The sequence below is a fragment of the Sturnira hondurensis genome, unplaced genomic scaffold (assembly GCF_014824575.4).
Source record: "Sturnira hondurensis isolate 20B ecotype Veracruz unplaced genomic scaffold, ASM1482457v3 Scaffold0003801, whole genome shotgun sequence".
Lineage (NCBI taxonomy): Eukaryota > Metazoa > Chordata > Mammalia > Chiroptera > Phyllostomidae > Sturnira > Sturnira hondurensis.
The window spans coordinates 7,495,469-7,508,046 of NW_028076432.1; the positions used below are offsets into that span (position 1 = coordinate 7,495,469).

Consider the following 12,578-nt stretch of genomic DNA (forward strand, 5'->3'; position numbering starts at 1 on the left):
ATTAGAATCCTATATCCTTTTTACATGTTGCAATTTGTGTTTATTTCTGTCCACTTAGAAGTGTAAAAAATGTTCTTAGCTCATGAACCATATAAAAACAGCTGGCAAAGCAGATCTGACTGGTGGGCCATAGTTTGCTGACCACTGCCTTAGACAGTTAATTCGGTTCTACAGCAGTTGAACATAAGGAAAACATGCCCTCTTAATTTTACCATTTCCAGAACTTCTCATTTCTTTTTACAGATCTAATTTTTCATCTGGTATTATATTCCTTCTGTATGCAGAACTACCTTTAACATTCCTGGTAGTGCAGGTTTGCAGGTGAATTTTCTCAGCTTTTGTTTGTCTGAGAAAGTCTTTATTTCACCTGTAAACTGCAAAATATTGTCTCTGGGTGTAGAATTCTGGCCTGACAGACCTGCAGTTTATCCAGCTTTTCCTCCTTGTTAGTGGTACTTTCCCCCGCATTCTACTTGTAGGCAAAAGTAGAATCTACGGACTCATTTTGAAGAATCATTACAATAAAAATATTATGTATGATTTCTTAATAGAGCCTATCCAAAACAGTAACTTTATAACAAGTAATTGTTTATAATTATCCCAATCATGTATTCAGTTAGGTTTAGAGGAGACCACCAATTTGCCTCCAAGGTCAGCACAGCAACTCACTCGTCACAGATGTTACATGTATTTTTCTCTGGAATGAGACAACTGAAGTCATTCTATTTTCTTCCTGATGCAGGGTACCAGTTGCTTCCTGCGCTGGGTCAGAAACCTGGATGATGAACTACATGCTATTATAGCCGGTAAAGCGATGATTTAAAAAGGATTATTATTGCATCCATCAGTGGTAGAAATGAATCAGATATAGTTTCCAAACTCATCTGATTTCTTTTGTGTCTTCTTTTCTCTGTAATACAACCCCTATTGAGGCACTAGTCCACACATTTTGTATTTGTGAAGTTTAACATATCAAAGCACTCTTGCCATCTGGCATTTTGAGGTAGCAAGAGAATGAATGACTTGGGTATCTGCCCTCCTACAGGCCAGAAAGCCTAAGGAATGTGTCCCCCCAAAATGAAGTTGTAAAATATTATAGAGGTGACTGTGGTACTATTTTAAGTACAAATAGATTTCTTAAAATAGTCTGTTTTTACCAGTATAAGTGGCATATATTTTAATAATTTTTATTACATTTTTAGGAATGTAAATAATTTTATAAAAACCAAAGAAAATTTTCTACAACTACATATATGGACTAAAGTTGAATAGACAGTTTTTCAGCCATTTACTGGTAACTTTCCTACTGTTAGAATTCCAGGCCTCCTCCCACCTTGGTTTTCCATTTATGGAATGAAGGCAGAGTAATAGGGAAACGAGTGTAATGATAGCGCTGAAAATAATTTGAGCTGTTAGGAGAATAGATGAATAATTGTTTTCACTTAACATTAGAAATGATACCAATAGTCTTTAAAAATTATTTTTGAAAATCCTTATGTTTGGCAAAACCACCACTGTTTTTAAAGTTAAATTTAGAATGTGAAATTTCTTATGTGGATCAGAACTGTTTGTTCCTAACTCTGAAGGTCAATTTTCTTAATTTAAAAACGTGTGATAGTAAGAACTCACCCATTTTAATGTCAGCAAGTATATTACTGTCCTTGATTTTGATGTAACGAAAGGCACTGCTATAAATCAGTTCTTTCTTATTTAAGCAAATTGACCTTTCAAAATGACTTAATAACAAAGGAAATACTTCAAGGTCTGATGAGTTTTGCCTTATTTGTTTCAGGATTTTTGGCAGGAGTATCAATGATGTTTTATAAAAGCACAACAATTTCCATGTATTTAGCTTCCAAATTGGTGGAGGTAAGCAAACATTTTTATTCATGTACAGTTCCAAAGGATATATAGCTTTTAAGTTGCTTTAGCAACAAATACATATCCTAATTTAAAAAGCAAATTCTAAATCATCATAATTACATTAGCCAAGATTAAAATGAAGGAGAGACTCCTAGAAGCAGCAAGAGATAAGGGGACAGTCACCTACAAAGGAGTGCCCATCAGACTGTCAGCTGATTTCTCAAAAGAGATCTTACAGGCAAGAAGGAGCTGGAAAGAAGTATTCCAAGTCATGAAAGGCAAGGGCTTACATCCAAGATTGCTCTATCCAGCAGAGCTTTCATTTAGAATGGAAGGGCAGATAAAGTGCTTCTCAGATAAGGTCAAATTCAAGGAGTTCATCATCACCAAGCCCTTATTATATGAAATGTTAAAGGGACTTATCTAAGAAAAAGAAGATAAAAAATATGAACAGTGAAAGGACAGCAAACTCACAGTTATTAACAATCACACCAAAAACAAAAGCAAACTAAGAGGACAGCTAGATCGGGAGCAGAACCATAGAAATGGAGATCACATGGAGGGTTAGCAACAGGGGAGTGGGAGGTGGGGGGAGAAGGTACAGAGAATAAGTAGCATAGATGGTAGGTAGAAAATAGACAGGGGGAGAGCAAGAATAGTGTGGGAAATGTAGAAACTAAAGAACTTATGACACATGGACATGAACTAAAGGGGTGAATGTTAAGAGGGGTGCGCAAGGTGGAGGGGAATGAACGGGGGGATGGGACAACTAATGACATAATCAATAAAATATGTTAAAAAGAAAAAAATTAAATTCTAATCTTATAAAAGTACTTACAAAGCTTTGCAAAAATAGTTCCCCTCTTTTGTCTTCTTTCTTTGTGTTATTTTAAAATATACATAGATATAGAAACATAATATAATTAACCCTCATGTACTCGTTACACAGCTTCAAGAGTTGTAGCATTTGGCCAGTCTCATTTCATCTATACTGCCTCAACCTCTGAACTACTGATGTGTTTTAAAGCAAATCCCAGATATAGTATAATCTCATTCATAAGTAACTGAGGGTGAAGACCCCTTAAAGAATAAGGCTAATGGGTAGAGACTCCTTAAAAATAAATCAACAGTACTAACCAAAATATACCACAATGCAATTATCATACATTGAGAAAAACCTAGTAATGCTTTAATGTTATCACACATCCAGTTAGAATGTACTTTAGAATGGACATGTTCACTGATTGCCTCTCGAAAGTCTTTGCGATGCCTTTGTTTTAATCGGAATCCAAAATCTCTTTTAGTGTGTGACGTTATAGTGACCCAGCCCTTCTTTTTATCCTTGCCAGTTATTTGTTGAAGACCTAGGTAATTAGCTCTATGGAATTTTCCACGTTCTGGGTTTTGCTGATGGCACTCTCAGTGGTAGTGTTAACATGTTTCTTTAACACTGAATTCCTGTAAACAGTAGATTTGGAGGCTAATGCAAACTAAGTTTCAATTTTTTTGAGGGTGAAGAGTGTTATGTTGCAGAAATACTTCATAGTTGCTGTGTGTGAATTCCTACTGCATCACTTTAAGAAACACAAAAATCTCTGTTTCTTTCTTTTTGTGGTGCTAAGGTTAATCAGTGGACTCAGTGGTGATAGATCCAACATAAGGTTCCCTATGAGCCTTTTTTTAAAGATTTTATTTATTTATTTTTAGAGTGAGAGGAAAGGAGGGAGAAAGAAAGGGAGAGAAACATCAGTGTGTGGTTGCCTCTCACATGCCTCCTACTGGCGACCTGGCCTGCAACCCAGGCAGGTACACTGACTGGGAATCAAACTGGCGACCCTTTGGTTCACAAACCGATACTCAATCCAGTGAGCCGCACCAGCCGGGGCAGGTTCCCATTAGCCTTTTTCCTAATTATTTTATTAGCCATTGATGATCATTACCAGAAATGATTTCATTGAGGGTTGTACAATGGTCATAATCTAATACTAAGGTTTTTTGCATTTTACTAGTGGGAATTTTTCTGAAAAGAACTTTCCCTTTTCAGCTGTTCGGTTACCCTAAAATGGTTTGTTCGCCAGGTCATAATGAAATTCTTGATTACTTCCCTTTATTTACCAGTGTTCAGAATAAGTCCCTAGCATCCTGCAAAGTTGACCTGTGAGTTTTATTTTCTAAAGTGTCATATGCAGTCATGATTTGAACGTATCTGCTTTGTTTCAACCAATTGTGGTCATTGTGCTAAATGCCCCGTCTTTGGCTGTGAGAACCTCTTAAAGTTGACTTCTGTTTCTTTTTCACATAATACCAGCATGTGTGAGAGCTTTCCTGCTTTGTGATAAAACAAGATATTCCAGGCTCATCTGGGACATTTCCTGCCCCCGATGCAGAATCAGTCAGCCTATTCTCCAGCAGCCCCTAGTTTCTGGTAGAAAACGGCATTGTAAGACTCGAGTTGCAGGCTACAGGCTTTTTGCTCCCAGTCTAGTCATTGTTTCTGGGCCCTTCCAGTGACCAGTCAGAGCTAGAGATTTTTCTCCTCTCCTTCTTTTTAGAGAAAACATTCGAGTGTGTATTGGTGTTTCTAATTCAAAGTTAAGATTATACATTTTATTTAACTTGTTTTATTTTGAAAAATTTTATCTCACTGAAAATGTGTGTCCCTAATAACATTTAGAGAATTGCACATTTGCTTTGTCCCACTGTGTGTGTGAGAGGGAGGGGGAGGGAGGGAGGGGGGAAAGAGAGCTTTTTTTCAGTGCAGTCACTGCAATCGGAAGCCGTTGGAGTGTTTTAAGAATAGAAATGATGTGCTTTAATTCACATTTTAAGACAAATGCTCTGGCTACTTCATAGAGAATGTATTAGAGGCAAGATTAGAAGCTGGGAAAACAGTCTCAGGTGAGAGGTGGTGGCTTGTGTCAGGACAGGTGCAGAAGAAATGGAGCGAAGTACACAGATTTAGTGTGTTTAGGAGGAAGACTTGCTAGTGGAGAGGAACAGTGGAATGAGAGAAAGGAAAGTAACCCCTAGGTAGCAAAAATATATTTTTTGACACTGAGGGAATCCATTATTAAGATCTAGTTTATAAAAGGTGTGTTTTACAACTGCTTCCCTAAATGGCTAGAAGTTATTTGTTATTTTTTTATCCTTACCCAAGGGCGTTTTTCATTGCTTTTCTTGAGAGAGAGAGAGGGGGAATGTGAGGGAGAAACAACCATTGGTTGCCTTCTTGTAAACCTGCTGACTGGTGATCAAACCCACAACCTTGGTCTATATGCACTGACCAAGAATCTAACCCGTGACCTTTTGGTCTACGGGACAACACTCCAACCAACTGAGCCACATGGGCGAGGGCAGAATGGTTAGCGTTTTTAAAGCCAAACAGTGGTATTGCTCTTGAATCAATAGACCATATCTGATCTTGCCAAAGTAACTGATATATAAAATATGCTTATGAAAACATTTTTAAATACAGGAAATTAACAGTTTAAACTTACCATGTCCTTTTGGAATTAATTACTATGGTATAAAAGGCAATCATTTCCCTATGATTAAAGTTAATTTTATATTAAAATGCTGTATTACTATATAATAGTAATATTATATAGTAATATAATATAGAATATTAAATAAAAATCAGCTATATAGGGAACGTTGTTCTTTGAAAAAATTACTTCCAAGATATGTGTATTGGCTATCGATTAGGTCCCCATCGCCGTGCTAGGTGCTGGTAGGCATATAGAAATGTAAGGTGTGGTTCCCTTCCTTTGTCAACTTAGAACGCAGTTTAATTGTTATGTTTTATCATAAATAATTAGTAACACATTTATTCTGTGTATCAAAAGATCCCTGTTTCATACAGTGTTTCTGTTGCGCCATTCTGTCACACTTGAATTGTGTTTTCATCACCATGGATGTGCCACCGCATGTCGGTACCCGGTCAGGCACAGTCGTATTACATTCAGAGTAACAGCCAGCGTTTGCCGTGTGTCCTGAGCAGACTGTAATTCTTAGCACACACCGCACAGATGAAGTTAATTGTACATTAAAATGCTATACTATTACATAATGAATATTAGTTAACAGTCAGCTGTATGGACCACTCTTTCCGTGGAAAAATCATTTTATGCTGTTTATGAACCGCTCATCTCCGTGAATCCCCCACCACCCATTGTGACACCGCGCTCCGGAAAACCGATTTCCGCGAGTTACGTTCTGTCCGCATAAATGAGCTCCCTCTTCCCCATACATACCGTGTGCTTGCAACCCGCTTGTTGTCCCTGCTTTTCCCTCTTACCCAGTTGTTGGTCCTGTGCTGCTTAGAAGGCAGCGCTGTTAGAGGTGTGGTCAGTAGACTAGTCCATGGACTGTTACCAGTTGATGACAAAGATAGGTAGAGGACTGAGAGTAAGCATTTGGAAACTTTTATAGCACTTTGACAGAGTAATTTGTCTTTTGACTCTAATAGTAAAAATCAGTTCAATTTCCTGTTTTTTAAATTTATCTAGTAATTCATTTTTATTATAAAAGTGTCAAGTCATGACAACTGGACATTTTAAAAAGTGATTTTTGTTTGTTTGTTTGTTTCCACTGCAGATGGTTGGAGCTGTACTCAAATGTAGTTGTTTCTGAAATCCTCCCTGGTCCTAGACAGGGCGGTTGCTCTGTCCTCTGGGGAGCCAAGAATGTGTTTATTAGATAGAGGTTTATATACACATGTATAGGCACACATCTAATGAGGCTGTTTTATGTGTGTGTGTGTATCATATACCCTTATTAGAGGGCATTAATGATTTATGTTGTACACTAACCATTTTAACTCGTTTTCAGATCCCTAGCTCCTAGCATAGTACCCAGCATACGGTTAGATTAACATTATTAAATACTTAATGCATGAATGAATAGGTCTCACAGGGAGTGGAGGACCTGAGCATTGTGCAAAAAGCATTGAAGAATAAATGACACAAAAGAGGTAGAAATAAAGTGCTGTTGAATTTTACACATAAGTATTATTACTGGGATCAGGGGGAAGGAGCGAAAGGGAAGGGCTGGCATGTTGTGGAAAATGCAACCTGGGATTTAAGCTCTGAAAAAGATTATTAGGATTTTGAAAAGTTAGGAAAAAATAGTGGTAGATAGGGAACATATGGCTCAACTGCATTGTTAATGTTTTTAAAGTTGCTTTCTTTATACATCTCGCATTATGGCTCTTTTGCAGACACTGTATTTCAAAGGCATTGAAGCAGGAAAGGTTCCCTATTTTCCCCACGCAGATACTATCATCTATTCCATCTCGACAGCAATCTGCTTCCAAGCAGTAAGTACAGCTTTTTGAAATGAGAAATAGAATTATTTGTTTCTGATGTACATTGAACCAATGGGGGGAAGATAAAGACCTGGGGACGTTTATATTTATTACATGTCATGCTTTTTTATTTTTGGCAAGATAGTTTGCAAGTTTCAAATGATTAAACATTTTATCTTAATGGGACAGTTCATGTTTTATGAGCACAACAATTTTTCAGTTTAAACAAAGTGCAGTTTTTACAGGTAAACGTATTTTAGTGTGTTGGCTAGAATGGCCCAATACAATTATACTTCTTTTAGAAAAAAGGTGCCAGAAGCATAAATAAGAATAATTGCATTTCCCAGTGTCACTCAGGCACTGAGGAGAGAGGTAAAATTCTCACTTAGTAGAAGCATCGTTCAATCTCTTTAAATTCTGTGATTGTTTGGATGCTAATCGCGCTGGGGCTGTTGCAAAGTTTTGGGGACAGCTTTTATTTGTGCTTTCTCACAGTAATGCTGCCAGCTGTCTAATGGGTATTCAGTCAGTGCTTCTTGATAATGACTTAATTAACTAACTGTTATTTCATAGGCAGTATTCTTATGGAAGGTACACTTAGAAAAACTCTTAATGTTACCAAGTTAAACATAAATACATGTTTTTGTTGTTATTGTCATCACTGTTGTTTTTAAAATACGACAAGCAATAAAACTACTCTGTTGCCTAAGACTGCTGATGACCTTCGCTGTTTACTAAAAGAAATCTAAAATTGAACACTCTAATCTTAGGCTGTCATGGAAGTTCAAACTTTGCGACCATCTTACTGGAAGTTCCTTTTAAGGCTCACGAAGGGCAAGTAAGTGACCGAGATATTCTAACAATCAGAGAAAAAAAGCAAGATTTTTTTTCTCCATAAGAAAGTTTTTGAATCTTTTTGTCTCTGTACGGGAATATTCTTTTCTTGGTAAAGTAGGATGTCTAGATATAAATCAAGTATGACCAATTTAAGACTAACATGGGGCATTCTTTTAATGAACCTTATTTTGACTATTTTTCCCTATATTATTTTAGATATTTTAAGTGTTCTAGATTAGTATGTTGATTTGCAAACAGCTAATTGATTGCTACATAACATAACTAGGTCTCACTTTAAAAATCTTTGATCTCATCTTTTTTATTAAAAATATTAAACAGACTGATAAGAAATCGTGCCTAAACGATGAACTGATTCACATTTTAGAAAGATAATTGTATTCTTTTGCCTGATATTGTAAGCCTATTTTCCTTTGTCTTTATCATCGTGCTCTTTATTGTTGTTAGCATTTTTAATGCTAATCTAATTCTTTGGGAGGCAGCTTGGCCTACTAGAAAGACCGTGGGCTTTGGAGCAGGACAGACCCGGGTGTGACTTCAGCTCCAACACCATTAGTGGTGTCACTGGTGGGAAGGTTGTTACCCTCATGAGTCTCAGTATTTTCTCTCTACCATGAAACAGTACATACTATGTATCATTACAGAAAAATTGAGATGTTTATAGCAGCACTTAGCACTTAATAAATACTCAGTGAAGTGTTGCTGCTATTAATATTAATGTCATTAATAATAGCAGTAGCAAACAGTTGTATAGTGCTTACTGTGTCCCAGATACGGTTTTAAGATACACACATATGTACACATACAACAACCATATCCAAACATATGCATTTAATCCTTAGAATTACCACGAGATAGGTACTATTATTGTCCTGGTTTTACATATGAGGAAACTGAGATGCACAGAGATGTTAAATAGCCTTCAAGAGTCACACAGCTGGGATCAGTGATGGGCCTGGGATCAATGATGGCCAGGCAGTCTGGCTTTGGATTCTTTGTAGCCATGACACTATGGATTCTTTTTATTTTATTATTATTATTATTTAATCATTTATTTCCCTGTCATTTCGTTTTTCACATTAATGAGTTTAACCAGTTGGAAGGAGGTTCACTTTGGAAAGGAACAAAAAAGGCCCTTAGAATAACGATGCTGGCTAATGACAGCTAATGTCTCTCTGCTGCCGTCTCCAGAGAGGAGGTGCTCATGGTCAGGCACGGAGATGCAGAGGTCTGCCCTGCACAGCAGCCGAATGTGTGTCTTTTAAAAACTTTATGTCTCTTAGGTTATGGATAAAATGAGGGTGTTAACTCTGTTTTGTCTATTAGAAATTTGAAGACCCTTTTGCTGTTTGCCCTTTAATTATTAAATTTTGCACATCTGGGTGTTTTCTGTTGGTTGTGAGACATTAAAATCACATATAAGAGAAATTACATTGACTACATTTGTCTCATTGATAAATGTTAGCTCATTTGTTGTTTCTTAGTTTGAGTTCATCCACCATAAAAATTGTCAGGAACATATTTTTCTATTTGGTGTTATCTATTAGAAAGGATTTGAGAGAATGACGGTAACCCCTGGGGTTTCTGGCTTAGGGATTCGTGTCTCTTTAAGAAAATACAGAGCAGGGATCTGCAGGGGGAGGATCAGTCCACCTTTCCTCTCCTTCCCTCTCATGGAAGAGATAAGTCACCTAGAGGGCATCATCTCATTTTGTAAACCTCATTAAATACTTGTCTACTGTGTCCTCTGTTTTGCAGATTTGCTGTCATGAACCGAAAAGTCCTTGATGTTTTTGGTACGGGTGCATCTAAACACTTTCAGGATTTTACCCCCAGGTTGGACCCAAGATACACGACTGTGCCACCAGTGCTGCCCATCGAGTTTTCCTGAAAATGACTGTAATTTGTGGATGTGTCTTAATGTTCCATTATTTTATCCTGAAGAGTTAATTATGTTGAACACAAAGAAGAAGTACCGAGCTTGAACTTCAGTGTTATTTCAATGAAAGACACTCATTTTGTTTGCTTTTCTTACCGATCAGAAATACAGAAGAAGCTTTTTAGTAAGATGTTGCTTAATAATTAAGCTCCCTCTGTAGCCAGAATCTGATTCTAGATCACTGTTCTTATTGAGATGATGATATACTATTGATTAAATTATGTCTGCAAGCAATATTAAATAATCTATGTAAAAAATAAGATATACTTAAAGTTACTTTAAACAATGTGTTTAGTTCATTCCAGTATAATCTTGGTTAAAGCTAAGACTATTTCTCCATTTTAGGATACAGAGGCTCAGGGGTAAATGGATTCGCTCTGTATTTTTTTTTAATGTTTGAATTGGTAATTTTAGTAGCGAAATGTTATGGGTATGAATTAACTCTTCCCAGACAATGCTGCTTTAGTATAGAGCAATTGAAGTGGCCCTTCTCACTTCAGGGATTCAGAGACGGGTCTCTCTGTGTTCAGATGAACCCCGGGCACCGTGCTCTTCCTCCGCGACGGGCTGGGTCTCTTTCCGTGGCGGGTTGCCGCCACGCAGCCCTGCGAGCCAACGTACTGAGGGCGGGTTGGGTGCAAATGGGAATTGACATAGCTGGTAAAGTTGAAATGTATGTTTTAATCTTTTGCAAAAACATTATGCTTGAATATTTAAAAGCAAATGAAGTTGCCCTTAAACCTCCTGTAGTTTTATTATGTTTGCATTAGGACTAAATTTTTCGAGGCTGAGTTCGTATGCCATTGTTGACTCAGAAGGGATCAGAATTCTATGGAACAAAAGTAGTTTTGACAGGCTTGGCAGTTTTGTTTCCTTTCAACTCTTGCACTTATGCAGTGAGTGTTTTACAACTAAAAAGAATATGAAAATCCAGTAGTTGTATAAAAGTGTGTATACACACTTTTTTTAGTGATGTATAAAAGCAACATCACTAATTGCATTCAGTTCCTAGCCTCTTTTCAAAAAATCGCTGTCACCATTTTTCCTCCCGTTAGAGAAGTGATCAGATGCACTCACTGCTGACTAGGGCCTAGTTCAGGACACCTGTGATTGAGATGCGCTCGCTCCTGAGAGCTTTTCAGGGAAAAGGTGTAGTTTTCTAAGTTAATCAAAGGCTTAAGTGGTTGTGATGTCTATGGTTAATGTTACATAGAGGGATGAGGGTATATTTTTAAATATAATTTTGTTGCTGAAAAGTTGTAGGCCATTGTAAATTAATTACGCTATGGAACTTGTGTCTCAAAAGAAGTACAGCCCATACTTTAAAAATGCTTAGTCCTGCGTATTTGATTTCAGAAAGCCTTATAGTCTTCTGTTTACATGTAATCCTATCCTAGGTTGTTATGGCGAACTGAAACCCGACAAAAAGACAGACTCTGGTGCCATGGTGACAGGCAGAGCCACTTTTAATTTGTTCAGAATTTTGCATTGTGATTAACTTTGAGAATTGACTTGTCTATTAGGCAATATTGTTAAAGGATCGTTTTGATTTCAAGACTTCAAAATTGGTTAATAAATTAAGTTTTAAGTTTGTGTTCACTGGAACCAAAATGATGGTTAGCACCGTGTTTCCTTTGAAAACTGGATTCTGACAGCAGGGAAGGGACACTGCAACCCGTGCGCACCTTGCTGTCCTGATTTAGAAATTGTGTTTATCTTATTTTCCTGGCAGGTTAAAAGAAAAAGCATTCTAACCCATAAGTTATTGTTTTCATTGATGTTAAAAGGTTATGATATTAATTAAAGACAAACCATACTAAAATTTGAGGAGATTGGTAAAATTTTACTAGTCAAAGGGTGCAGTTCCTGTGATTTACTTTCTTACTTTTATTTTTACAAGCTACAGTCATCATTGATTTTATATAAAATATAAATACTATCTCATGAAGCAGGACACAGTAGTGAATGGATAATTTGAATGACCACCTAACTCATTTGCACTGGTGAATAGAGAAATGCAGTTTGGTCTCGTGGGCACAGAGTACAAAGTACTGCTGTTTGAGCGAACACAGAGAAGGTGTTCTGCGTTCCCAAAGACAGTGCGCGGGAGTGTCCGACTACCTCCAACCGATCAGGTACTACTTGGAATCATAAATACAGGCAAAGAGATGTCTCCCTTCCAAAACATGTTTTTAGTCCATTTATACTCTGAAGAAATTCTGACTATGGTAAGTTTCCACCAGAACTAGTTGTATTAAACATGAATAGGCCCCCTTGGTATAGCTTACATCTTTATGTAGATTGATAAAAAGTGCATGGAGGTGTTTAGTAGTATCACAGTATCACGGTTGTTTCATTGCCATTTCCTGTATTAATAAAATCCTAGTGTTAGTACCAACCAAGTAGAGACTGAAGTTACAGGATAACAAATTGTCTCAAATCTTTTGGATTCTTACCAGTTAGTTTTTTTATCAGAGTTTAAATTTGTTTTATTATTTATTTCTGAAATAAAACCTTTGGTTCAGTTATCTTAAATTCTATGGTTACTTCTATAAACTTTGCCTGTGACCTCTAAATATTGTCATCACTCAGTTGACACCTAGTTTATTTTTTTGC

The 12,578-nt window shown here is 37.0% G+C and overlaps 1 protein-coding gene across 1 annotated transcript in view; it reads left to right on the top strand.

Annotated features, from left to right (window-relative positions):
- TMEM135 (transmembrane protein 135) overlaps positions 1-11,817 on the top strand; it is a 228,999-nt gene extending 217,182 nt beyond the window's left edge. The window contains exons 11-15 of the mRNA XM_037042919.1: positions 743-806; positions 1,793-1,869; positions 7,082-7,180; positions 7,939-8,006; positions 9,782-11,817. Of these exons, the coding sequence (XP_036898814.1) occupies positions 743-806; positions 1,793-1,869; positions 7,082-7,180; positions 7,939-8,006; positions 9,782-9,914 (441 nt within the window). The 3' untranslated portion in view covers positions 9,915-11,817. The remainder of the gene's footprint in view (positions 1-742; positions 807-1,792; positions 1,870-7,081; positions 7,181-7,938; positions 8,007-9,781) is intronic.
- Positions 11,818-12,578: the final 761 nt, after the last annotated feature.